Source organism: Pezoporus flaviventris, unplaced genomic scaffold, assembly GCF_033815535.1.
Source record: "Pezoporus flaviventris isolate CSIRO_AGI_PZ_B2104156 unplaced genomic scaffold, CSIRO_AGI_Pfla_v1 ptg000063l, whole genome shotgun sequence".
Lineage (NCBI taxonomy): Eukaryota > Metazoa > Chordata > Aves > Psittaciformes > Psittacidae > Pezoporus > Pezoporus flaviventris.
In genome coordinates this window covers 9,671,265-9,698,866 of record NW_026892611.1, presented here as the reverse complement: position 1 = coordinate 9,698,866, position 27,602 = coordinate 9,671,265, and the positions used below count along the sequence as shown (strand labels likewise).

Sequence of the window (27,602 nt, the reverse complement as noted above, 5' to 3'; positions counted from 1 at the left end):
TGTCGTGCCACAGTGGTAAGCCACCACATGCTGTGGCCCCGGTTTGCTGCTGTGTTCTGGGGGTGATGCAAGCATCCTTTTTCTACAGTGTGATTTGGACCTTCTGAAACGGGGTAAACATTAAGTCACTCCTTTCATTTGATCTTTTGCTATTTAATTATTTGCACTTCCTCTTGTCACAACACTTGTCTTTTTTGCTGCTGAGGATGTAACTGCAGAGGCATCTTTCCTTCCATTCCAATGACACAGTGGTTTTCTGCCTACAAGAGAGTACAGAATAGCTTTTATCAAACATTTTTCTTTCCCATTGTTTCCTGATGACAGATGCTACTCTTAATCTGCACAGATACCACACTTTGAGGTGGGAGAGCTACGCTCCCATCAATTTGTGTTACGTTGATAAATCATAGCATGTCTCACTTTCTGACTGACGTGCTTCTGGATTGAGGTCTGCCTTTTTATTTTGTCACAGATTCTCTTTTCCAATGCTAACAACAGCCTTGCAAAAGCTTCTCTGTTCCTTCAGCGTTCACTCCAGCAGGCTGATTAATTCTGTCACACTTTTCCCTCTATATGGCATAATCAAACAGGTCGATAGGAAATCAGGAAGGATGTGATATTTATAAAAATTTCTAATGCATTCCACTCACCTTGTGACTTTCATTAGCTGTGGCACCTTGCTACTTCTCGGTTGGAAGAACATCAGCAAAGTCTGCCAGGGTGAAAAAAAAAAGGGTGTTTTTACTGTTCTTTTTGGGCCTCAAGTGTGATTATGTCACACTTCCACACACAGGGAAGCTTTACTTAAGAGAACATCAAGAGTGGAGGGTGCCTTATGGTGTTTTCTTCTGTGGGTTTCAAAGGCAACTGCAGTAGAAGTGGAGCACTGCTTACCCACAAATCTTAAAATAGCTAAGAATGCGTGTGACGTGCCTCATTTTCCTTGGTTGTGTAGATAACACTATTAATAACATAAGCTGAAATCATCTATTGAGTAGTAATTTGAGCAGCAATCCTGAGTGGCTTTAAACGTGTCATAAACTCCCTGAAGAAAACCATCAGCTCAGCAAAAATATTAATTCATTGCCATCTAAAGGGCTGGTAAAATTAAACAGAGGTACTCCACAGCTCAGAACCTGTGGGATGCTTTTACCTGCTGTCTTTTCAGTCTGTAGGACTGGGCACTCCTGTCCAAACCCCTCTTCCCGTATCTGCCACAACCTGATATACAGGTATGGTGTTTGCCAGACGTGGGTGTGCATCGCAGGTCTCCTGTCACTACTGCCTGCGTAGCAGCAGTTGACACCTCCAGGCTGTACTGTCACTAGAGTTCAGCCCTTTGGGGCAGGGGGAGGGACATGCTGTTCCCTCCTGCCTCCCCACCCTGCTTACGTGGTATTGACTCATCAGGAGGGAGGAAGGTATGAAGTGTCATCTGCTGCTGCTGGGAAGTAGCAGGGGCTGACTGCCAGGCAGGGGTACACAGCCTGGCTGTTAGGGTGTCAGTGCGGGTGGGGAAGGGCCCCTGCTTGAACCAGTCATGAGAGTGCTGGGAAGTGGGGATCTGTAGGGCAGATGTAAAAAGAGAAGTGCCCTCAGACTGAAAATTAGGGTGAAAAGTCCAAACCATCTCACTCTGAGAGTCCCCTGGAGACACCACACCACAGCCCTGGTGAGCACTGCATTCACTAACATGTCCCTTGAATGGGTGGGATGATAACTGGGTTTGCAGAAATCCCTTTTGAATAACTGTGGCTAAAAAAAAACACCACAAAAATGATTAAAAATAGGGTGGGGTTCCTAAGAAAGTGTTACTGTTAAGATAGCATTAAGACTCCATTTTCTTATCTGCTTCTGGTAGTTACAAATGGGCTTATTAAAACTGAATTCTGTACGTATTACATCTGTTTTGTTCTGGGGTTTGTTTTAAATCTTTAACCATAACAGCCATGGCCTTTTCCCCTGCAGTGTTTTGCTACAAAGTTCATGCTGACGATAGCATAGTTCTGTTGTTCTTTGAGGAAGCCTTTTGTATCTTCCCCTCTCCCTCTAGTAACACCACAATTAGACTGGCAGAGAATGATTCGAGGTATTTTTCTCATTCATCAGCTCACTATAATTAGAAAGATACGAAACCATTTTGCTATGAACACTGCAGGCCTGCAGTGACCGAATACCCTTAACTGCACCTTCATCTCCCTCCCACCTTCTGCTCTTTTCAAACGTTTGAGGTGTGCTCTGCTGCGCTCCATTCAGCACTGTCTGGGAAGCAAGGAGGAGTGAAGTTGCCTCATGTTTGCACAGTGCCTGGCACAGTGTGTCTCAAATCCTCACTGGTGACGAGAAATGCAAATTACAGATGATAATCAGTTCTTCCAGTCCTGTACCAAGTCTCCTTCGAGACTGAGGGGTGAAGATAGCTCTCTCAGTTGTGTCTGTGCTGGAGAGCTGGGATACACATTTCAAAAGCACTTAAATGTCTTAAAAGAACAAATCCTAGTGTAGTGAGTAGGACTTGCCTGGCCAGAATCCATTCATTACACGTGATAATAAATTCTGCTCTTATGTTTCTGCTCTGTGACCATTTCAGAAAACAAAGTTTTCTACGTGCTTGCAGAGTGGGACCATGATTTTCTTCAGGTTTGGGGGTTTTCCTTAAAAACCCCAAGAGAACAAAAAAACCCGATCACGTTTAAATACCTGGAATGGACTTCCCTTCCCTGCCTCCAGTTGCTCGGAGCAGCCCAGGACAGAAAAGGATGGGTTTCTTAAATAGAGGGTGGACTGAAGTGCTGACCTTTGACCTGTAACAAATTTAAGCCCTAAATGATTGTTTGAGTTTTTACATGCTCATGTATTCACAGATTTTATTTTGATGGCCGGAAGCTCACTTGCTAAAATAATAAAACCCAAAACTCCTTTACTGCGTTCCTGATACATAAATTCCTAAGGATGACCCATCCCACAGCATGTTTTAGCAGATTTCTCCTTCTTGTAAATAATCCCTAATAATAATATGAAGCTACTTTACAAAAATATTACAACTAAGTAATAATTATAGGGAAATACTCACGAGATATGGAGAGTCAGAGAATCTTTAGTGCTATGGGCACGTTCTGTGGAAGCACAAAATTTGAGACCCCTTCAGCTCTATTTGGCCTTGGCCTTTCACATGAGTTTTCCTCTTATTCTACCAATTCCTCATTCCCTTGTGCCATTTTGTATTGTTTCTTGGGCCATCAGTTTCTACACACCACTTATGGACGTCTCAGCTTTAGTTTTAGCTCTCTGGATGCTTTTTCATCCTTGCACTGAAAATCCCCTTCAGCCCTACTTCCTAATCTTGTTTTAAGTAAGTACTAATATTAAAGAGTAGCCTCATGGGTTTTGTTTTTTTTTTTTTTCTAATATCATACTCAGCATAAAGACTGCCACTATTCTGGAGAACAGAGTGTAGCGTTTACATAGAATAGCATCATATATTTATGTATTCCGAAGTAGTTTGCAAAAATCAACTGATCCCTAAAAAATTAATGATATCCCGGGGCAGGATACAGATACTGGGGAAAGAGAGGCAGAGATTTAGAGAAAATAACAAAGCAGGGCCTAGAACTTGCATTTTTGGCTTTTGTTTTTCGTTACTTTAAAATCAGGAAATCCTAGGGACTTACACTGCTCTCTTAAGAATTGTTTTTGATTGCCACATTGCTGCAAGCCTCCTGCAGCTTCTGTGCAGCAGTAAACATCTGTTTTTCTACAGATACTTGACAATGATGCAAAGACACTTAAAGATGTTCGCTAAGTGCTTATGAATTAATTTGTGATTAGTGATTAATTAAATAAATACCAGCAATCAAAAGGGCACGTGGCCAGTTAGATTTGCATATAGAGCACTCTTCTGCCAGAAGACGGGAGCTCCATTCATCTAATACAAGTCTAAATTCACTGTATCTTAATTTGATTTACCTTTGACATAACATTTAAATAGTAGCAACATCTATTATCTTATGCTCCCCAACAAGGCTTCATTAAAAACTTACTGCCAGATCTAATCCACAGTTAGCATAAAAAGTCTTATCTCTAGGTTCCTGCTTCAATGCCTTTGAGAACATGCTTAATTTAATCTGAACAAAGACATTGCCATCATAAGACTCCAGTCTGATTTTCCAATCTAGAATATGTGTGTTATTAAATTTGGTGCAAGCCATGGTACATACAATGGACCAAGTAAATTATTTTAAAGCACTCTTCAAACAAAATTCTACTGCTTGTTAGACATCATTTGTATCTCTGGGACATAAGAGAGATGTCACTTTAGTTTGGATTTTTTTTAAATGTCACAAAAATGCAGTGTAAGTCTAAACAACTTAGCTGTGAAAAGCAGCAAGCCTGAATGCAATACGTATTTTTAACCAGTTTGGAAAGAGTGTGGTTTTTAAAATATGAAGTGTTAACCATCATTATTAACCATCATTCCAATCCATTTTCCTTCCTCTAGAAGAACTCCTCACTAGAGAATTCTGCTTCCTCATTTGCATCAAATACCAAGTCAGCCATTTGTGACTATACTTGAAGCTGGTGGCAGGATCTGACTTGTAATTATAATTTTAGACATTTTTTTTCATGATTTAGCAAGTGAACCAGTTGTCATTAAAGCCCCTGTTCTGCTTAATAATCTCCAGTGAACAGTTCTGTGTGCTACAAGTAGAGATTCTGTCAAGACAAAACAGATAAAAATGGAATGTTTTGCGAAACGCTGGTGAGGCCTTGTGAAAATAGAATAAAAGTCTTGAAACAGTGATCTCAAAGCAGCACAGACGGAGTCTGGTAAGAACCGGTGGGATGATGTACTTCAGAGGGGGGCAATTACAGCTTAATTTGTTGAGGGTTTATCTTTTTTTTTAAGCTGAAAAGAAACAGAATTGGTTCTGTAAATATACAGAAAGGGGTATTGGTAATTCATCCATGCTGCAATACCGAATTGGATGGATGCACGACGGCAGCTAAACCGCAGTGGCTGCGATAGCACTGGATGGGAACTGTTGTCCCAGCAGGTTCCTTTGCTCCTGTGTCTCTAGATGAAACAGGCCTGGGAGTGTTACGGCAGTTTTACAGTGAGCCTTGCTACTTTGCTGTTGCTCTTTAATAACATAACTTACTGAAAGTAAGAGGCTTGAGGGAGGTGAGGCAAGGATACGTAGTCATGGAGAAATCAGTGTGAAAATGAGAAGAAATTGGTGTGAAGTTGTCTTACAACACCATGGTGTTTGCTTCCTGCTCTAGTTGCTTTCTGTAACTGCTCTGACAGTTTGGGTGTGTGACTGCATCCCCGTGCAGCCTATCCCAAGCAAAACAGGACTCTCCATGTATCGTTATCTCTGTAATTCAGAGGAGCCAAAACGGTTACCACTAGACATAAGGTGACACATCAATACCACAGGGAAGTTGGGGATTAAACCATGTCTCCTCAGCTGCAAATTAACACTTTAAAAAATGGATCCATCACAAATGGAGCATGTCACAAGGAATGCTATCATTAGGGGTTGGAATACTTCATTGAATCACAAGATAAAACTGACTTCTCTGGCTGTTTCTAATACTGCCAACTTATGATTTTGACTGATACTGCCAATTCTGTTGAATTCATTCGAATATTTTGAAGAGTTTACATTATATCAAAAGCTGCTTGGGTGAGGGACTATATGGAGAAGAGGCATGCAATGGTAGCACAGTAGTAAGAGGATATAAAGGAACTTGAATTCTCTTTAAGACATAAATATGTAACAAGTGGCTGGTGGGTAAAGTATGTTTCCAACATTTCAAACAATGTAAAGACACTCTAGGAGCTAATTCATTCGTAGCATCTTTGCACTCAAGTAACGTTGCATGAGGAGAAATGTGGCCTTCAAGCTAAGCTTCTCCGTAAGCAGCATTCCTGGTTTTGCATATCAGCGATGAAATTTGTTTGGAATGTTTGCTATAAAAATACCTACGTGTGAACTTACATCAGCGAGAAAGTAACTTGGGCCTGACCTTCCTCCAGCTCTAAGATCATTCAGTAGGGAAACCAGAACTTAGGGAATGACTCGCAACTGGTGTTTTCATAGGCTTTGTTTCTGTGCAGGAACTAACCTTGGAACGAGCTGCCCTTAGGAATCAGTGTTTTCTTTCAAACTCTTTCTTTTCTGCTAGGGAGGGACCCAGGGTATGTCACCAGGCTTAATGTAACAAAGCCAGCTGAGAAACCCTCTCGTTGCATGTGAACACTAAAAGCAAATATGCTTCAGAACAGCAGAGGACAGGGGTATTTTTGATCCTTTTACAGCTCAGTCCGTGTTTCTGTTTCAGAAAAGCCATTTTTAGTGGGACAGGAACTCCCTACCGTCACCCCGCGCTTATAGTACTTCTCCTCAAGGCACTCCTCGAGGAGAGCCGCGGTCGCCTGTGAGGTACGAGACAGGGCTAAGTCCCGAAGCACACACAAGAGACCCGCGACCCTGGTTCTGCCATAGTCAGACCGGCCCTTTCCCCCGGGGCTCCGCTGCGCCTTTCCCCCGGTGCGTGTGTGCGCACCCGCGGAGCGCGGCCCGCTCCGCAAGCGCCAAACCGTGAAGTGGGGAGCGCTCATCCCCACAGGCCCTCCCGCTCTGTACCCCGTGCGGCACGGCCCTCAGACAGGGCCCGAGATGCCAGCCCCAGCCGGCCTCTTCCGCTGCCCGTTACCAGGCCAAACGGCGGCCCCCGGGGTGCCCGCACACCCTTACGGGGACAGGGGCCGCCAAGTGCCGCCGCCGCCGCTGAGGTAAAGCAGCTAGGCGGGCCGCTAGGGGGAGGCGGGTGCCGCCGCGTCACGTGACGCGGGCGCTGCCCTGTGGCGGCGAGGGGAGGGGGGGAGGCAGGTCAGGTGGTGCCGAGGGAGGGGAAGCCATAACAGCCCTCCCCCGTCACGTGACGCGGCGGCCCGTAGAGGGCGGGCGGGCGGGCTCGCTCCTCCTCACGTGACCCGCCATGGAAGAGGAGGCGGCGGCGGGGAGGGCGCGCGGCCACCTCCTCCCGCCGGCCCGCCCCGCCCCCCCCCGCCCGCGCCCTGCGCTCCCGAGGCGGTAGCGGCGCAGCCCGGGTCCGCGGCGCCGAGCGGCCGGCGGGGAGGCCATGGACTGAGGGGCACCATGGGCGCCAAGGAGTCCCGCATCGGCTTCCTCAGCTACGACGAGGCCCTGCGAAGGGGTGAGGGAGCGGGGGGGGGTGGTGGTGGTGGTGGTGGTGGTGGTGGTGGTGGTGGTGGTGGTGGTGGTGGTGGGGTGGGGAGGAGGGGGGGATGTGCGGAGCGAGCCGCGGTGGGGCGGAGAGGGGGCCCCGCTCTGCCGCTGTCAGCGGGCGGCGTGAGGCGGCTCCTCGCACCACCATGACAAACCCGGCGCGGAGGCACTTGCGCCTTTCCTCCACCTCAGGCTCCTTCCCCGCCCCCTTCCTCCCCTCCCCTTATTTATTTATTTCTCCCCCCTGCCTCAGCCGTGGGGCCTGGGCAGCAGCCGCGGGCAGGATCTTCCCTTTCCCGGCCGCGGGCAGGATCTTCCCTTTCCCGGCCGCCTCCACGCCTTGGCAGCGCTCGCCGGTGCCTTCCTGGGGAGGGAGGTGACGGGCCGAGGCACCCGGCGGGCGCTGGTACCTCAGACCCTCCCGCCGCCTCGCAGCCCTCGGCCCTGCCGTCGCCCGCCGTTTGCCGGCTCTCCCGGCTCCCGTGGAAAACGGCGTTGGGAAATCCTGCCATCCCGCTGTGACGGGACGTGCCGCGCTGCTCCTCGCCGCGCTCCTGTCACCTCACGGCTCTCCCTCACCTGCCGGCACCTCGTGTTTACCTACTGCTGCCCGCGATAGGGAGCACGCATCCGGCGTCTCAGGGCTGGAAGATGGATGTAGCTTGAGTGGTTTATTTTGTGTGTTGCCGGTTTAGTCCGTTTTCTAGCTGCCTCCTGGAGAATTTAAAGAGGAACTAGTGAAGGGGAAACGTAAACAAGCGGAGTGCCTGCAGCTGCAGGGCTCCAAGGCGACAGGCAAGCTAAACCCTAGCAGCTACCTTGCCAAGAACTGATGTCCAAGTCCAAGGACAAAGAGGGACAGTAATTTTCACAGTAAAGGGTTCGCAGGGAGGACAGGGGGTTATTTTAATAGTTGTTGCTCAATTGTGCACTGGTGTGGTGTAGTACAGTTAAAACAGTTCACCTGTTTGATATTTAAAGCATTGCTAACATTTGTAAAGCTCAAACGACTACATGGCTGCCCTTTTTATGTCTACTTACATCTGAGAAGCACGCAGTGATTGATAGGGGAAAAGTGTGAGGAGATACTGAGTGTTCATTGAAGAAGAAGCAAATAAATGCGAAATGGAATTTAAAGTCTTTTTAAATTAAATCTTTATTTTTTTATGGAGAATTCTCTGAGGGATGCCCTGGAAATGGAGTAATTCTCTGAGGGATGCCGTAGGAAATGGAGTAACGTACTGTCAAGCAGGAAAAACAAATGTGAGATGCAAACCCCCTTTCCTTGCAGATGTTAAACTTAACAGCCTTGAAGAATTTCCCTTCTAGTGAAAGTATAGAAAGTCTTTAAAAGCACCAGTGTATGTATTTTTTTAGAGCAACTGGAGCTATAAATGTAGCTTGGTAGAGGTATGAAGTTGAATATAACAAGAAGTGGTTGAAATAAGCTCTGTGGTGGAAAATACCTTCATTTGGTCAAGATGTATATTTCAAAGGTCATAAATAAGAAAAATCAAGTGTTTTGAATTTTATACTTATATTTAAACTCTCATTCTGCCTCGATCTGGGTGTTTCATGTGAAGTAAACTTTTCATAATGAAAATAATACTGGTTTTTTCTTTTTTGAAGTTATAAGGTTGATTTTTAAAAAGTTACTTAAAATTATTTCTTCCACAGTGAATGGAATATTTTTCTTTGATGTTATTCTATCCGTATGAGGCATTTAATACTGTTTTTCTGTAGGAGAACAGAAAGGTTGTTTTAGGCTCTCTAATATAAATTGATGTTTTGCTAAATAACTATGTTGTTTACTTAACCAGTGAATCACTGTACCTATAAAACGGGCTAGTTATCAAAACATTATTTGTTAGGCCATTCTTACTTGCACAGAACCATGCTGGTACTTGTGGTGTTAGAGTGGACACAAACAGCCTTGGTGGATAAACATAAACATCAACAAAAGAAAGCCAAACATCTTTATGTCCAGTTAGATCCACCTTCTGTAACGTTGCGTCCTCACCGTTAAGTGCTCAGAAAGCTTTATATGAAGTCATGTTGTGCAAATTCTTCAACTGTGAATTCCTCACATGTAATCAGTAGTGGTTAACTGGACCTGTGGAATTGTGAGCATTCAGAGTGTTGTGGTCATATTTTTGAGTTTTGCTAATTTCAAGTTCAGTTGTTCGCAATGCCTGGAAGAATGCAGTAAGTGCTGCTGGTTCTGTAAGCTTCAGAAAACAAGGCTGACTTTTAAGCTGTGAATGGCTGCAATTTGATTTATTGCAATTCCATTTTGGGAGTAACCAAAGGTTGTGAAGGTGAGGAGACTTTTTGTGGTTAAATGCTCACAATATAAATAACCATGGCTAAAATATAACTTCTATTCAAGGAGATGAAAAAATGTGAGAGCAGTCTTGTGTTAATGGCCTTTTTCACCCTTCAGCATGAGACAGTACTGCAGTTATATATTTTTTTGCTCCTTGTTGGCACAGACAGCTGACTGCCCTGGGGATGACGTGGCTGTGTGCATGGGTATGATGGAGTTGTCTTGTGTCCACCAGTGCAGGTCACACCGGGTCTCGTCAGTCTCCCTTTTTCCTTATGTTCTGTAAAATCTCTGTCCAGTTGCATAGTTTGGGAGTGAAAAGTAAGGGGTGCTATTTTAGACATCTCTTCTCTCGTTATGAACACTGCCAGGTTATTGTCATCTTATTTATAGTAGCCAGAGGCACTACTTTGCCTGTTGCTGTAGAAAAGCCATGGGTTTTGAACTGGTGGTGAGAGCTCTTCCTAACCTTTTAGACCTCCTCCTGAGGATGACTCCTCTGTAAGGAGGTGAAATTCCTGGACAGGTCATTGTAGGTCAAGTAAAAGAAGTGCTTCATTCCAAAATGGGCATGAGATTATTTGTTATTTTATCAAGCTTAAGTCTGTGATGGCATAAACTGGAAATGTGGCTCTAGAGCTTGTTGCTTTTCTTTCTTAGCCCTCAGCTCCAACAGCAGTTGTTTCCTCGGGCAGTGCCTCAGGTCAGGCAGACTTTCCTTTTTGGTTTGGTGCCTTTTCCAATGTTTGTCTCTGATTTGAGTCTTCATTCTTTCTGAGAGATGCTCAGTGTTAGGCCTTGCCTTACACCAAGGGGGTAGCACTCTAAAGTCTGCCTTATCTTTTGCTTGTTCTGCTGGCAGCCTTGACACCCCATTCCTTAAAGAGCTATGTTTAGGCCAATAAAACTTTATAAAAGGAAGAGCTTGCTGTTACTGTTGTATTAGCTCCAGCACAACAGCTTCTGAGCTGTGTTGTGTACAGAGTATTTCATTAAGGATTCCCTAGGAAAGAGATGGCTGTGTGGTATTGATGGCCAATTTATTCCACACCCCGAAGGACTGCATTTTTTCAGTGACTCTTAATGCGTTAAGGAACATTCAGAATATAATCGCAGTGTAAATTTATGAAGGTACTTGGAAATTAGGAGATTACAGAATCTATATTCAGTTTCTGTGAATGCTACCTAAACCAGATCATGTTAATTCACACCATTTTCAGTTTATGTATGCTAAATAGTCAGGTAACCACTTAAGAAGAAATGTCAGTGAATAATCATAGATCTGTCAGATTTGCACCAGAGAGGATGGTGAGGTTTTCTTTCTGCTTAAATCAAGGTAAAGAAGGGAGAGCTGCCACAGTGTTAGTGTGCTCAGTGAGTATACTGTTTGGAGAAATGTGTGGCTGCAGATCCATTTCACTGTGTTTTGTGTGCAGTGATCGCTGAGAAAAAGAGCAAAAAGAAAGAACAAAAACGGTGCCATCTTTTAAAAATGTACATTCAATTAAAGACTGACTAATACTGAGGGAAAACTTGCAGGTATATCAATTTCACAGGATTTTCCTCTGGAGAGGTCATGAAACAGTCATTTGTGAAGACAGTTTTCTTTCATGTGTGTGCATCTCAAAGATGCCACCACCAATTGGAACATCAAGCCTGTCAAAGCAATGAAAACCTGCTTTAATCCAAAAAAAGGTTAGTTAGTGTGCTTCCCAAAATGACTGATGTTCTGTGATGGGCAGAGGATAAATCTTGCTAATGACCTTTCGTGTCTTGGTTGAATTTGAAAAATAGCTACATTTGTTTTATTTAAATCAAGGCATATATATGTGGTGTCTGGTCATTAACGTCCCCAAACGTACAGGTATAATAAATCTGACAAAAGGATGATGGAGAACTTGTGCAAATATATAATCACGTATTTGAGGTTGTCTTAATCTCAACCTGGTGACAAAATCCATGGACTCAGCCCTTGAGCCCAGAGAAAATCACTTTTTATTGCTCCTGATTATGAAATTAACTTTTTAAATCCCAGATGGTATTTTCAGGAAAAATGGTCAGGGAACCATTTTAGTGGTTTATTCTTTTCTTTCTCTGTCCCATGAAGGCAATCATTCTACTTGCTTTTCCTTCACATCTGAAAAGCAGTACTTGGATGCCATAGGCAGGTGAAGGTTCTTCAGGACATGTTGGTCTCTGTCAGCCACTTTTTTAGCTCTCACAATGAATAGGATCCACTGTTGAGACAGCGTAGATTATACAGCAAGATTTATGTCAGCCAGTATTTGACGGCTTGAGGTCTCTGTCTTGCAATTAAAGCAGGTATGAATGCATAGCTTCACGCTTCCTGTTTATAAATATGTAGAGCTGCAAGTAGCTGTTCAAATTCACAGAGCAGTAATTATTTCACAACTCTGGCATTCACTTCTGATACTTGTTTCGGGAGGATACCTCTGTAGTCTCGGTTGAGCATGTGCTGCAATGCACAAATGACTCGGGGAATTCTGCTTCCATGAACTGATGAAAAGAGGTTGCTGTAAGAGGAGAGATACTTATCTGTAATTCTTCATCTGTTAAGTTGCAGTGACTGCTTTCTCTTCTTTCACTTCAGGTTCCAAGTTTAGAGAAGTGTACTCAGTGGTTTTCAACCTCTTCTTATAACTGTTCAAGTTATTTCCTATTGGAATGAGGAACATTTGTATAGTGAACTTAAGTTAATGAACAGTAAGTTTCCTGAGATGCCTTTTATGGTCTTTAGAAGTTCTTTATGAAATACCAGTTGAAAACTTACAAATTGGAGGGAAACGTTGTCTCCTGCTTAGGCTTCTGTGAGTGCTGTGGTCCTGACGGAGCTGACTGCATGCTTTCTAGTAGGTTTTCAGTAATTCTTGGGTAGTGGCCAAGTCCCTCTGTACCAAGTGGGGCAGTAACTTGGTAAGTGCTCAAATGCTGTATGTGCAGCAATAAAAGGGGGTTTAAGAATGTAGGTATCTCGTAAACAAGAAACAGTTGAATATCTTAGAGTGAAAAGACCTTAAAACCTTGAAATACGGTTCAGTAAATTTTGGGAGTCCTGTGGATTCTCACTTCAGCAGGTGAATTGTGGCTCTACATAATAGTAGTTTCATAGTATTAGATGCATTTTTGTCATGTCAGCATGGTACTAGAGATTTGAATCAAAGTGGTCAGGAAAGCTGCCAAATGAGTGTAAATATATAATATTCCAGCCACCAGTTAAAGGGTAAGCCAAACAAATCCTGATTTTGAGTGTTACACATCTTGATAGAGGCTAAAAGTACACTATCAGGCTGTTTTAGACACAATCTATTTTCTTCTATTGATGTAGACTAAAACTGAGTACTCAAAACATGTATTTGTTTTATAGATTATATGCCTATATATCTCATAGCTTATACAACTGTTGCTTGTCCTGCTTTATTTCTTGTATTTCAATCACTGAAGTCATTATTTTCATGGGCACCTCTTTCTGATCACTTTCTAGTTTTCACTCCTGGCTTTTTGTTTTTATTAAATGCCCATACTGGTTTGAGTTCACTGTTGGCCCAGTTTCAAGCACAAGGTTGACTGGGTAACTTCCTGAGATTCTTTCCAACCATATAGATTCTGTGAGATGTTTCTGTTCATCTTGAATTTTGTAAAGCCTTGTTTTTGTGAAATACAACATCAGGGTCCTAAATCTACCTGACAGTGTTCTACAGAGAAAATAAAATAAGACAAAAATAGAAACTAGGAAGCTTTTCAAAATGATGTGGAGCATCTCTAATGAAATATGAAAGGCGGGGGGAAGAAAGAGGGGACTGCTTGAGTCCTGTTGTACTTGACTTATAACAGCATCAGACTTTCTGGCTGCTGGCGCTGTGGGAGAAATGAGTAAAACAACCCTCAACCCCTTTCTTCTCCTCAAAGGGAAGTCAGCCTGCTGTCTCACTTCAGAAAATCAGTAAAGCATTCGGTTCCTTAAGACTTAAACAAAAATCACAGTCAAAAAATGGGCCTGTGAAGGGATGACAAGCTTTGTGAAAACAGAAAAGAACATAGCATTAGCAAGTGATGTGATTAGGTGAGGCATGATAGGTCTATTTAATTCTATAAATCAAGATTATTATAAAACTGCTGCTTTGTGATAGGGCTGATTATTATGTTTCTGTATTTGGAAAAAAACAACCCCAGATGTTACTAATGTCTGTGATTTAACAGAGTATCTTCTCAAAGTTGAGTATATTTTTGGTTAGGTTGTGAATTTCTACATTGATTCTGAATAATTTGGTATATGGGAAGTGCCAAGTAGGTCTAATGAGTTGTATGTCCTTGAGCTCTTATGGCATCTGTATGACTTAGCTACTAATTATTTTTAATATAATCCTGCTTTCTTTTTTTCATCCTGGTAGTTCCGAATACAGTGAGCATACAGAAAAGGGAGGGAGGAGAGGATAGAGCAAGTGTTGCATTTTCAAATACCATAACTGTTTTTGTCCACTGACTTAGTTATTGCAAGGACTGTTGTAAGCCAGAGCTACTCAGTTGGGGTTTTTAAGGTCTCCTGGGTTATTTAACAGTAGTGTATTAAATGTAAAGACTTGCTCATTGAGGAGCTGTGCACCCACTTGAGTCCTGCAGGGCCAGGTAGGTGCTATGTTCCTCCTTGGGTTGGGAGCTGTGGTCTTATTTTACTGTCACTGACTGAGGGATTGCACCAAGAAATGCTTGGTGTCTTACTGTGGAACCTTGGAGTTGGGTATTTACGGACACCTGTGAAGTGGTATTCCACACTAATATAAGAGTGAGACTTTTTCTGCCTGCTCTTGACTGATAAGTTTTTGCCTTCGTAACGAGTCTGGTGTTTGCTGCCCACTCTGTTGCTGTGACCTTGGTATCTATCAGTACTGAACTGTTTGGTGGTAACTTACAGAATTATTTTGAATAACATGTGGGATTTGGTGTTCAGTGGAGGCGACTCAGGAGCACACAGCATATGATTTGAACTGCCCAACTTCTCTTCAGGTGAGCTCCAGTTGAGTGTTATTAACTGCTAGCTATGTTCTGCAAGGACATGCAGTGGAAAGTGTGCTGAAGGTATACATTCAGGTCTTCAAGTTCTGCATGTGTGTTTTTAGAACTGCATTTTACAATCTAGTCTTTGATATTGTTCATAGTAAAACTGATGATTTCCTAGTTAAAGCTTCTTTATAGGAAGAAAGTTCTGGAGGTTAATTCTAAGTAGTCTGAATTACTGTGAATGTCCATGTGATATTTTGCAGTATTGAAGAACTACAAAAAGCATCTTTAACATCTGATTTTCATATGAAAAAGTCATTTACATAATGAGACAATGAAGCCTTTGGGCAAAGATGAATGTAAAAGAAAAAGCCATTAAGGTAAATTCTGCCTAAGAGTTTGAAAGGGTCTAATTCACAAAACTTTGAATACTATGTTATTGCTAGCACTTAGTGGAATAAAAATACCCTGCTTGCCTAAAGAGTGGCAAAATCCTCATGCACTTTCTCTTCTGTGATTTCTTCAGGGACATCTTACTTTTGCTAGTGAGGACTGTGTCTGTATAGCTTCAGTGTTTTCAGCTTAGCTGTGTATAATACTTAGAATATCTTTTTTACATATGAATTTTAACACCTCTGAAGTGTTTTTTTAATGAGCTTATGTTTACGGTTGAGCAGGGTTGGGTAATCCTTATAGGTAGGGATGCTTTTGGAAAGAGTGCATCTCTTTTAACTGCAATTTTATGAAATTGGTGTAAAAGCTCTTCTGGATTTCTGAGTCTTAATGGATATGAGCTGGGTTCAGGTCTTGGTTTGAAACGAAATGTGTCTGCATACACTTTGTAGTGGTTCACCAAATCTGTTTAAAAACTGCTGCAGCCACAGCATTTTCCTGTGTAGACCAGTAAATCATTCACTGTAATGACAATACAAAAAATATCCTTCATTATTTTAGTGTACTACAGACACGTGGCTGAGCTTTAGGGACTAGAGGACTGTGTTTCTTGGTTAAATAATCTAATAAATTAGTATATTTTAGAAAAGTAATTTTGTTATGATTTACAGCAAGGTTTTCATATAGTTTTGATGCAAAATAGGACGTGTCTGAGAAAGGTTTGGACAAATGATAGTCAAGACAGTTTGGAAAGGCCAGGGTTTCTTTCCCATTGTATTCATAACTTAAGTTAAAATGGTGCAAGTGCTGAAATAGTTACTTATGTGAATCATTGCTGCCACTGAAGTGATTAGCTATCACAGGTAGGGTGACTTAGCATATCCAGTGACATGCCATGATCTCTAGCGTGTTTACACCCTTCTCTCCCTTTCTCCTTTTAGTCTATCTCAACAATAATGAGCCTCTTGTATCACGTGGATATATGCTGATAAGGCTAGAAGCTTATTGTGCTTGGCTTGTGGTGGATTTGGGGCAAAATAATGCTCTCTTTTCTGGAATGGTATTCATAAGCTGCATAGGTTAATGCATTCACTAATGCATTAAGGTGCAATGCACTGAAAGCCATCCAGAGATTCTGGTACTTGGATGCTGTTGAAACTACCAGGACAGCCTGCTACTCATAATGGGTATCTCTGGACAAACTGAGGAAATGGGCAGAAATATCATCTGGCTTTACACATTACCATACACTTGTTTTTAAACAGCCAGTGAGACATCCTGTACCTTAAAAGGGATTTGAGTTCTCTTCTAGTCAGGCTCTCCACAGGTACATGCCATGAGCCGCAGGAAAAGGCAGCATAGAACTAATCTGGAGTGAGGCAGCCACTCAGTCATCAGTGCCACACATGCTTCTAACCAGTAACTACAAAAGAAAACACAATGATACCTTTCAGTGTCTTGTAAAATACTTATTTTGATGATTATTATAAAGGAGAAACCCTTTAAAGTTTCTCTTAGAGTCTGAATTGGACCAAGAAGTTATGAGAGACAGTGTCACCAGGCCAGAAGAAGGGATAATTACATTCTGTAGAAAAATGTATTCTTCATTCTTTAACAATAAAACCTATTAAAGCCCTTTGGAATTCTTTCTCACAAGCTGTGTTTCTTATTCATTGTGTCTTGTCTTTTTGTGAGCCGGTCTTTCAGTTGTCATCTACTTGTATGATTTAATTTCATGTCAAGTACTTAATATAGAATGGGTACTTATATTTCTTTTGTGTTTTGAATTGATATTCCTTATCTTAATTTATAGTGGTAGTGGAAATGCTCAGGTTTTGTCCTGTGGCAGGCAGCTTTGGCAGCAAATCATGAACTGAAATGCTTTAACAGGTGTACGCTACAGTCTCAGTGGAACTCTACAACAAATAGTTGTCTTAAACGATTAATTTTACCACTTTAATTTGGACTTTTTCTTTTAAAATTCTGAAACCTTGAATGGAAAAAATGTGGGAGAAACTCAGAAACCTGAGCAGAGCAGGAGGTGCCAGATTTAATGGCTGTGGCTGTAGAGAAAATGAACTGAAAGTGTTGGAAGAGTAATTATGAGAACTTCAGTTTTGGAGATTGAATTTGTTCTAAAAATGAACTTGAATATGGTATCATGACTCTATTTCGGGCTGAAGAAGCACTTCCTTTCAATCCATGTTTCTCATTGTTAGGTGTTATCCAGAAACAAAATCTAACTTTGCACTGGAAATTTCCTAGTCTTGTCCAAAAGACTTTTACCACTTTTTCCTTAACCATGTGATACAGTTAAATCCTGGATTTTGGTTTAAAAGTTAGAAAAGTGGATTTGTCCTTCACGTAGCTGAAGCAGCATTGCTTTAAGAAGAAGCAGCGGTTAGTGCAGTCAGTGTAGCCTGCTCTGCCTTCTGTGAGGATGTGAACTAAGGTTGTTATCAGTGGAAAAATAATAGAAGAACTTTTTCATCCCGGTTTTCCAGTCCTCCGGCTAACAGCGTCATTTTTCTTTTCCTAAAGAATTAGAATCACTCTTTTCACCACTAACAAATGCCCCACTTCTTTCTGTTACCTGCAGTTCAGCATTGTCTTCTCATCACCTTGCCTAAAGAACAGTTGTGTAACTATTTTGTGTAAACTGATCTTATTCTTTTGATAATGAATAGATTGCAATGCAGACAGGTTAAAGGAGGAAGGAGCCATAATTTACACTAATTCTAATGTAGAACAGGGGCTAAATATCTGCAGAAGCATGAGTATTACAAAAACAGAGGTTAAGAAGCAGAATATAAAATATTTCATAAATATCTCTTCATGCAAAAGGTTTATAGTTTATTATCTAGATGTCCTGCCTCTAGTAGAGGCTGTAATGTCCTTGAGGATATCTTGTGAGTCTCTTCAGGAATTCAAGGAGAGATTCCAACTGCTGACGCTGTGTAGCTCTTTAGTGTTAAGTTGGTTTGATACCTTTTCAGTTTCTGTGAAACAATGGACAGTGCGTTTATATGAAGCTCTGCAGCAGTTTGAGTCATCACCTCAACCTAAGCTGGTCAGCAGCAGTAAAATGACTGGAAGGCTGTTTCCCAGGCAGCTGTTTCATGGTGTATCTAAATTGTCTGGTTTATTCTTCTGAATGTAGGACCTTAGGAATAGTATACACCAATGATGAATGTTTCTAGAGACAAATTTTTGAACAGAGCACAAATATACTTAAAGCTAGTGTGGTGTCCTTCAGGATAGTGCTTCAAAATGTTAGTCCTTGGATGTTAGTGGAGATTTCTCTTAGTTGTAGGTGCAGCAGTGGAAATGGAGTTTGGAAATAATGCTGCTGATTGTTTGCTGTTGTCTGTTAAATAACTCTCTGATTCAGTTCTTGGTGTTCTGCTGACCATGGAATAGGGTCCTGAGATGAGCTACATGTTTTTGTTTTATTCTTGACCATATAGACTGCTGTCTCTATTTGTGATTCTGCATTGAGTTGTAAGCCATTTACAGATTGTGCAGCAGAGTGGTGATTATGTGTTTGTAACAGCCTAACAGAAGACATTAATTTGTGACCTGACACAAAAATACTTCACGTTGCATTTGTGTTTGAGATTATATAAACAAATGTATTGAGACTAGGAAGACTTGGAATCCAGAGCCTTTTGTTGTCCATCAGCTGTGTGTATATGTACATATGTGCAATGTGTTTGTGCCAGAACACTTGACTTGCAAGTGAGTAATATTTTTCTTCTAACTTCACAGAATCAGCCAGGTTAGAAAAGCCCTTTAAGCTCATCCAGTCCAGCCATTCCCAGCACTGCCAAGGCCACCACTAACCCATGGCACTGAGGGCCACATCTACACAGTGTGTGAACGCTTGCAGGGATGGTGACTGCCGCCCTGCCCTGGGCAGCCTGTTCCAATGCCTGAGCATCCTTTGGGGAAGGAATTGTTCCTCATCTCCATCTAAACCTCCCCTGATACAGCTTGAGGCCATTTCCTCTTGTCCAGTCACTTGTTCCTTGGGAGCAGAGACCAGCCCTCTCAACTTCAGGAATTAAGATTTAGCAGTGTACAAATATTATCTGATTTTATTATTATTCTTTACTTATCATGGTATTTACGTACTATGCTTAACTAGAGTTGCTCTTTTGGCTGCCAGAGACTAACACTTGAGTAAATACTTGATCAAACCTCTACAGCAATTGTGAATTAGAACTCCTGGACTTTGTCCTCAGTACAGGCTGTGGGAAACACAGCCTTCCTGTGTGGAAGTTTCAGATTGTATTCAACTTTCAGGCTTAGACTATATTTTTTTAGTTAAAGAACAATTCATAGTGTAGCTACATTTAGTATTTTTGGCACTTTTGGGAGACAGGATATGAAATATTTGTTGTATTACAGTTTATTTTGTAGCAAGGTCCATATGTAGTGGTTGCATTTACATGTTGGCATTCGCCATTGCCTTTTATTTTAATAGGCTGTTTATTTCTTGGAAATGAGTTAGATAATGTAATTTTGTGTATCTTAACAGCATAAACGTCTGGATGATTTGCATGGTGGTAATAGAGTGGAAGCAGCTTTTCCAAGTTGTGACAGAAGCTATTCTGCTCACCTATGACAGTACAAACTTTCCTGATATTTGCCAGGAAAACTGATGAAAGGACAGCTCAGAAGAGCAGATTTTTGTTTCTAATCTAAATGGGACTAAATATCTAGCTCTCAATCGTCTCAGTATTTAGAATAAACCCATCATCCTGGGAAATAATGTACGAATATGTAGACTAGGAAGAAGCATCAGAAGAACACAGTAGTGGAAAATAGAAATGAAAAATAAGGAATGAAGAGGTTTGGATCTGGGCAAAGAGCGATGGCTGTGATAAGGTGAAGGCACGCATCCTGGGCTGGGTTGCTTGCTTTTGGAGCTTCCCTAAATTCGCATTCGCATCTCTTTTGACGAGAGCTCAGGGTTCTTGGTGCTGTTGCTGCAGGATGGCTTATGCTCTGTGTTTAAAGCCACTGAAAGCTTGTGCCTTTCCTGTGACTTTCTGTACCGTTTCACGCCTGGCTGTGCTGGTCAGCTAGCTGTGTTCTCCAGGGTCAGCAATAATTTATTCAGTGCATCTACAGCAGTAGCAGCACCTCGTCTTGGCAGAAGAGCTAAGTGCTCTGGCAGAGCTCCGTGGGCAGGAAAGGTGGCACGCTGTGATTAATCAGGGCTAGAAATCGCTGTCATTGAGAATGAGCTTACCAGTTCTTTAATTGATAAGAGCAGTTACTTTTGTCCTTAATACTGCTGTCTGTTGCACTTACGTTTGCGATTGTACACATGGTAAAAGTTATTTTAATGATCTGCAGAGGTTTCTGAATTTTCAGGATCTTTCAGGCTGCTTCTGTGGCTCACAGGGTTGCTCTGGTAAGCGTATAAAACCAGGCTCCTTTAATTCCTCAGGATATAAAATATAGCCAATAAGATTTAAGTGTTCAGATGGTGGGAGGATTATTTCACTGTTGGGGCTATTATGGAGCAATTCCTTTCCACACTAGTCTTATGGGAAGGGTTGTTCTGTCACAGAACCTGTACTGATTAGCTTTGCTTGAAGCAAACACAATCCAAATAGCAATGTGTGTGTGCCCTGATGGACTTTATAAAGGGATAAAACAGGCTAGTGATGCTTACTGGCATTCTTTTTGAGGATGGTAACTGTGAGAAGTAAGCTCTTTGAAGATTAAAATCATCACATAAGTGCTAAGTATTCATGTTACAGAAAATTGGCAAATCCTATTGTAGTAACTAAATCTTCTTCTGTCTCTGCATACAAGATGTTAAACCTTTGATATGCATTGTAGTTTGGTTGAATATGAGGATGAGCCATTACTACCAAACCCCAAAGAATAGATAGCAGGAAAAAAATACCACTGGATTGAATAAATCAGATTTGTTTTATTTTGGGTTTGGTGGTTTTTGTTGTTTTTTTTTTTCTTCAACATACCAAAACTGTGTTGCTGTTATCCTTAACTTCCTGTTACTGGTAAATGTCATGTTAAGACTTAAGTCTTTAGCGGGATGAGCTGTGTAATTTGTATGCTGCCATTTTTGATACCCTGCTTATGAAAGACTCCTTAAGAGTGGATTACCTTTTTTCATTAGGGGAGGCAGGATTTTTTTGGCTCTGCTTTCCCCCAAAATATTCTCCAGTGGATCCCTTTTTGGCAGCCAGGGGTGGGTGTGGAGGTTTTCTTTTTAGTCAGAGCTGGTTCATTTATCTCAGTTGTACTTTGCAATTCGTTGTTCCTATTCGGGGTTGTTCCCAAGCATGCTTTACGTTCTCTTGCACATTTTTTGCCTCTTTGAAGCTTTTTAGTAATTGCTTTGGTTCTTGACAACTGCAGAACCGCAGCCATTAAGTCACAATAAAGACTAATGAAAAAAGTAATAAAATTTCCATGTATAACTAGGATGAAGATTCCTGGGGGAAATATTGAGCGAGTGATTACAGGGAAGATAATTGTCTGGATAGAGAATTATATGCCCTTTGAGTTTGATATTGAACCTGTAAACCTGTCACTTCGAAATCCAAATATTAGAATTCTTCAAACCTGAGCTGAAATCAGGAGGGCTTTGGGGTGCGTGAGGTTTGTTTTCCGAAGGATGGTCAAGTTGTCTGTTCTATTAAAATTCAGGGTTGGTTATTTTTAGCGAAGAGTAAGTGCAACGCTATGCTCAGGGTGGCAAACTACCGCTTGCTTTGTAGACTTGAGATTTGCAGGGCTGATGGTGTCCTTTTGGTTTCAGTTTTATGGTGTTTTTAGGGGCCTGATATAGCAAGCTGGTTTGCATCCAGTAGTGACATTGAAAATTTGAATTGTGTGTGTGTTTGTAGAGTGTTGTGGGCATTCGAATGCTTCCAATTCTGGGGAAAAGTACCAGCCTACTAGATAAGATACTTTAGTCAGATGAGCTCCAAGTTTATTGACCCTTTACCTTAAATGAACTTCTTATCCTCTGTTTTTTTTGCTTCCTGCTTATGCAGTAATTAGTTTCCTGTTTTGATTTCCAGCATTGTCACTACACTGTGGTCTTTTACCTTGGCTTTTCTCTTTGTTTTTTGGCTGGCCACCTTTATATCAGAATAAATGATTTCATGTAGCCAAATAAAATATTTTAAGCTTTTGAGACAAAGATTTTATCAGCTTTTCAGTGCTATTACTGCTACTCATACTAATGGGAGTGATGATATGCATGTTTCTTTTGTGATTCTGATGTAAACAGAGGCTATGAAACCAGTCATTTGTTTTCAGCAGTCACTGCCTTCTCTAATAAGGTGAAAAGAAAGAAAATGGGTATGTGCATTGTGTCTATGTCCAGTTAGGTTATGTAAACTGGGTCTCAATTTATAGTAGCCCTGGCAGATTAGCTCCACCTACCCTCAGTTAAACTATTGGGATTCTGTTCTTTTTACTGGTTAGAGCAGCTTCTTAGCAGTTACTTATGGTACTTTTACAGAGTAGCTTAGATCATTTATCAAACATCTGTCTGATGTAGACTAGAATTTATATTCATTTTAGGGTTGAGACAATTAAGAAATGGAGAGGTTTAAGTGTCTCTCTCCTGAATGTCTTGGGCAGTATTAAGAGTTCAAGTGCTGTGCTTTTATTCTGACCTTTTCCTGCAACAGACAGCTGTATGCTTTTGAAAGCTGCAGTTTGTTATCTCATTCTGTATCACCACAGCATTTTACAATAGTTGTGCCTGCATTTTGGTGAGTAGAGGAAGAAGCATTGTAAAGGAATGTATTTTTGTGGCTGGTCTGACCTTCCTGATAAATAGTAAATAGGAATTTAAAATGCATTCGTTGTGCTTGCTCTCACTGTGCATGTCACAGGGAAGGTATATTGTAGTTATGTTATATAAGCTGTAATCAAGCCATTAAACCTGACTAACCACCTCTTTTAACCTTCAGACAAGTTCCCGTAAAAATGAGTATGTTTCTTGCAATGCTCAACATTCACGTGTGGACTGTCGCATCTTAAAGCACTTTTAAGAAGGTGTTGCTTCTCTTCAGTGCCTCTGTAAATCTTTACACTTCTTTTGCAAGGGCATTGGAGAGCAGCCATATGCTGAAAGATAGGAAGATAAGTTTCTTTGTTGGTCCTCGCTTCAGGTGCAGGTTAGTTACTGGTGCCAAGCAGAGACTGTAGTGCATGGCAGGTACGTTCTTGGCCTCAATAGTGTTTCTAGTGCTGCATCATTAAAAAAAGAGAGTAAATTAAGGAAGTTTTAAACTACTTTCTTGCAGTATTTGAATAAAGCGTGGTATTGGGGTGATCTGTACAAACCTGAGCTTAGATTCATTAGTCTCTAAGGATTTATGACACAGTATGCAATGTAGGTACTTCGATTAGTGACGAATTGGCTTAGATGTAACAATTCTCCTCTCTATTTTTCTAAATCAGGAAGTGAACAAGCAAAAGTACCAATATTAGGTGTATTTAGTTACGTAGTCATATTTTTATGATGACTCTTAATAAATTTTGCTAGTAGTCTTGTAACAGCAGAGTAACTTTTGCTGAGACAGGTATTTGCTTCCCAGCTTGCTGAGTTTTGCATGGGTTTGTTGTATAAGGTTGTCCTGGGCTTTTCAGTATGACCTTTGTCTTGAAGTGACAGAGGTTGTGTCGTACCTTGAACCATACATTACTCACAATGCATTTTAAAACTTTCCAAGCTAAAGACACGAAGGTGGGGTGGGATTAGTGCTACAGGATGTGAAAAGAAGATAAAATGAATAGAGAATATGTCTACAGAACTTGCCAAAACTCCATTGTAAGGGTTGATTTCCTCCAGCTTAGGTTTAGTTAAACAGAACTTGAGGTACTTCTAAAGCTGTTACTTCACAATTACAGAACGGCTAAGCAAAAATAATAGTATCTGCTGCTTGAAGGGAAACTGTGATACATCAGTTATGGTTTTATGTATGCTCTTTGAGCTACAATTTTTATACAAAACTTCATATCTGAGCGTAGCTGACTGAGCACGTGTAAACACTGCAGAGTAGTAGACAGTAAATTCTGCAGATCATTAACCCTGGTTTTACACACCCCTCTTAGTTTTAAGGAGGCGGAGGGCAGTAACTTCAGGGGTGTTGCCTGCCTCTCTTTTCAAGTGGAACACGCTATCTAAAGCCCAGAATGTGGGTATCTAACGTTAGGCTTCTACATAAATGTAGCATCTTTTTTTTTTTCAGAGACAGGTTCCCTGCAGCTCTCATTTATTATACCAGTGACACAGCTGGTGGGGATCCCCTCTAAAATTCAGGTCAGTTTTATACGTGTGGCAAAATAAGGTTCAAGTCTAGAGTTAGGCATCCAAGCATGCATAATTTGAGCTTCAGTACAGTTTTATCCTAATGGGAAAATTCTGGCATGACTTGGTGATAAACATGTGGAGTGAAAGCGGTGCAGAGAGGGCGGCTCCCAGCACAGGACTGTTTTGGAAAAGGCACTATGCAAACCATTACTTGGACAGATATGAATTTAAAAGAAATAGTAGAGTCATAAATCCATATAAACAGTATTAAGTGTAAGTAACACCATTAAACCAAAAGCACCCTCAGCAGTTGGATGAGCTGAAGGTTTATTACAGTTACTTTCAGTGGTGGTGACATTTTTAGCTGAGGTTGCATGGTTTCATTTAAACATTATTAAACAAACTGGGGCTTAGATATTCTCTGGAGAGTTGGATGCAGCACTAATCTTCAGTTAAACTGTCTTTAACTTTACTGGAAACCATCCACCTAACATAGCATTGAGGAGGTTTGTGTAAGTACTGTTACCTAGACAGAATGGCACAGTCTGTGACTGCTCCTTTTATGGAAAAGACCATTTGTTTCAGTGATGGTTCTTGGAATTAGGAAGGTATGTTTTGAAGAATTGCAATACAGTAGCTAAATACTGAAGCTTGTTTTTATTCTTTTGAATTAGAACCTTACAGTAAAAAGTTAGCTTCCGTAGTCTTGAAGTGTGAAGAATTAGGTGTGCAGTTCCAATTGTGCTGCTTTCTCTGCAGTAATACTGAGGTTGTGCCACCTGTTACTGGTAGGAGTGATGTGGAGATGGTTTTCGCTCTGTTGACTACTATAAACTTATTTTGGGAAGTCTTACGTGTTCTGTTTTTCACTGTCAGGGTATGAATGCAGCAACAGCGCATCCAATAGCGTAGTGTCTGCTTGTATGTGTAGTGAAAGCAGCTTGTGAAAGGTCTTCTCTGAAGCATTTGTGGACAACTGGCTCCTGAAAGTCTTTAGTAAAACTATTGCTTTGGAAAAAGTGAATATACTTGATGAAGGAACTTAAGTCAGTGGAGGAAACGGGGCTGTTAGCTACATTTACCTCTAAAGGTGGCATTAAAAATACCTCCACAGGTGTAGAACTTACGGAATTGAGAGAAAAAAAATGTAGCTTGTGGGTATATCAGTGCTCCATTTTTTTAATATCATTATAGTCATAGATGTATTGCTTCTAGAAATGTTACTTTCCTAATTTAAGAGTTGGTTTTATTTTTCTCTCACCGCGCTGTCATGTTCTGTCTCTGTTGAATAATTGGTGCTTTGATGTTGGGATTCTGCATTCAAATATTTTATTTGTCTTCCAGACTCATATTAAACATTGATAATATCTTTAATTTATACTCTGCTCATTTTAGTAGTACTTTCATGTGCCTGGATCTAAAATGTATAATGAACTTATTTTTACAAAGCTTTACAGATAATTTTAAATGGCCAGCATCAGTCATTTTAATATGTCCTGGGGAAAGAATGGAAGTAATTACCTTTCCTGTAATTCCATGACCTGTTTTGTAGATTCTGCCAGCAAGCAATGATATTAAGTGGTCTGTAGCACTGATAACTTGCTTTTGGAATGTAACATGGACTAGTGGTTTATCATCCACTATTAAATGATATACTGACAGTTCTTCTTGAAGTTTCGGTTGACAAGCCTTCCCAACCTTCTCCTCACCTTCAGCAGCAGTCCAGTCCCTTCTGTGGTAGATATGTAGGTATGGAATTTTCCTATTCTTGAACACTGCCTGAAGTACACACTTGGCAGTCGTAGCTGGAAGGAAGTACCGATGGCTGCTGCCTGCTGTGTGTTCCCAGGATGTAGTTGGTCCAAGTTTCCTCACTCTGCTTGTCATCTTTACTCAATACAGTGAGACCTATTTGCTTGGAGTAGAGGCCTTCACTGCCCTATGAAACTGGAAAACTGCAACTCTACCAGGGCTGAACTAATTCACTGCTCTTAGTTGCGCCAGAGTTTGGCTCTATGCTGTTTTGTCACCAGAGAGGTGGTTCCGTTTCAGTGACTACTGCAAACATGTAACTTGTTTTGTGCACTTAGGAATGGAGTAGTAACATGGTCTGCAGTTAAGGTTGTCGTATTAGAAATTACTTTGATTTCTGTTAATACAGGTAAATCTCATAAAGGAATGGCCAGTAAATTTTATGATTAGGAAAGTACCTGACTGACTAAAATCACTCGATACTCTGGCCTGTTAAGTGTAGTCAGTTCACATTTATTGGATAAATAAAATTTTCCATTAAACCAGTAATTGGAAGTTTACATGGCTATGGGCTGCTGCATTTCTTTTAATTAATCCCAGCAACAGCATAGTGCAGAAGAGTAAGACAGCAAGATTATACTTGTGTTCCCATTGAGAAGTGCTTTTGCAGGATGTGGGCTCAGCAGTGACAGTAGCTGGAAGGTAACCAGAGCTGTGTGGAACTGGTATGCAGCTGAGTTCATATGGAGCCTCCTTCGCTCCTCCCCATCTTGCTGCCATCCTGGCGAGAAACCTTTAGGAATTAGATCAAGGGACACAAAGTCAGTGGTTATAAATGAATGGCAGGAAAAAATACTTCTGTCATGATTTCTGATGGAAATTATTTGACTTGTCTCTGCAGCCAGGAAGCTAAACCTGTAACCATCAATAGTGACGCAATGCTGTATAAAGTGGCTGTATATGTTGTGTATGTTTCAACCTTATTTTAGCAGTAAGCAGTAATTATGTTCCTTGAAAGTCTGCTGTAATAGGTGTAAAGCTGTAAGCATCTGGTGAGTTAAGGCTTTGTTTGTATGTGTATTTCTTTTGCCAAATGACCACAAACTAGATGGAATTAGCTGGTGAGGAGTTACAGCAATTGACAAAGGGGAGAAAAGAAGCAGAATGCAGGGTCTGTTTTTATTAAGTGTGTGTGCGTATTAAAAAATACAGTGAATTAAAGTATCTTCCTCAAAGAACTGTTGCTAGAGTCTGTTCAGGATCTGGGTTGTTGGCTTTACCTTGCCAAAATAACAAAGCTGGTTGCTTCCCCTTTTTATGTCCCCTCAGCAATCCCAAGCTTTTACCCATTAAACATGTGGTGGGGAGTTGTCTCTGTTGGCTGGAAACTTGCTGTAGTTACATCGTGCAGAAGAGGCGAGGAGGAGCAGAGGTGAAGCATCTCTGATGGGAAGCACTTCTAATTCCTTGCGCGTGTTTGGAGGCAAGGCTGTGGCCTGGGGGTCGGTTTCTTTGCAGAGTTCTTTTGCTTCCTGTGGCT

General features: G+C 41.3%; 1 protein-coding gene and 1 long non-coding RNA gene across 5 annotated transcripts in view; one reads left to right on the top strand and one right to left on the bottom strand.

Annotated features, from left to right (window-relative positions):
• Positions 1-132: 132 nt before the first annotated feature.
• LOC133278078 (uncharacterized) lies at positions 133-6,423 on the bottom strand. The gene is made up of 3 exons (XR_009746442.1): positions 5,994-6,423; positions 651-712; positions 133-260 (listed from the first exon to the last, which is right to left on the bottom strand). It is a non-coding gene; the product is annotated as an uncharacterized LOC133278078 (long non-coding RNA).
• Positions 6,424-7,055: 632 nt separating this feature from the next.
• The window catches only part of USP32 (ubiquitin specific peptidase 32), a 74,860-nt gene continuing 54,313 nt past the window's right edge, over positions 7,056-27,602 (top strand). For 3 of the 4 annotated variants that reach the window (XM_061470526.1, XM_061470529.1, XM_061470523.1), the window contains exon 1: positions 7,056-7,227. In XM_061470526.1, the coding sequence (XP_061326510.1) occupies positions 7,170-7,227 (58 nt within the window). In that variant the 5' untranslated portion in view covers positions 7,056-7,169. The remainder of the gene's footprint in view (positions 7,228-27,602) is intronic. The other variant, XM_061470524.1, reaches the window with a different exon arrangement.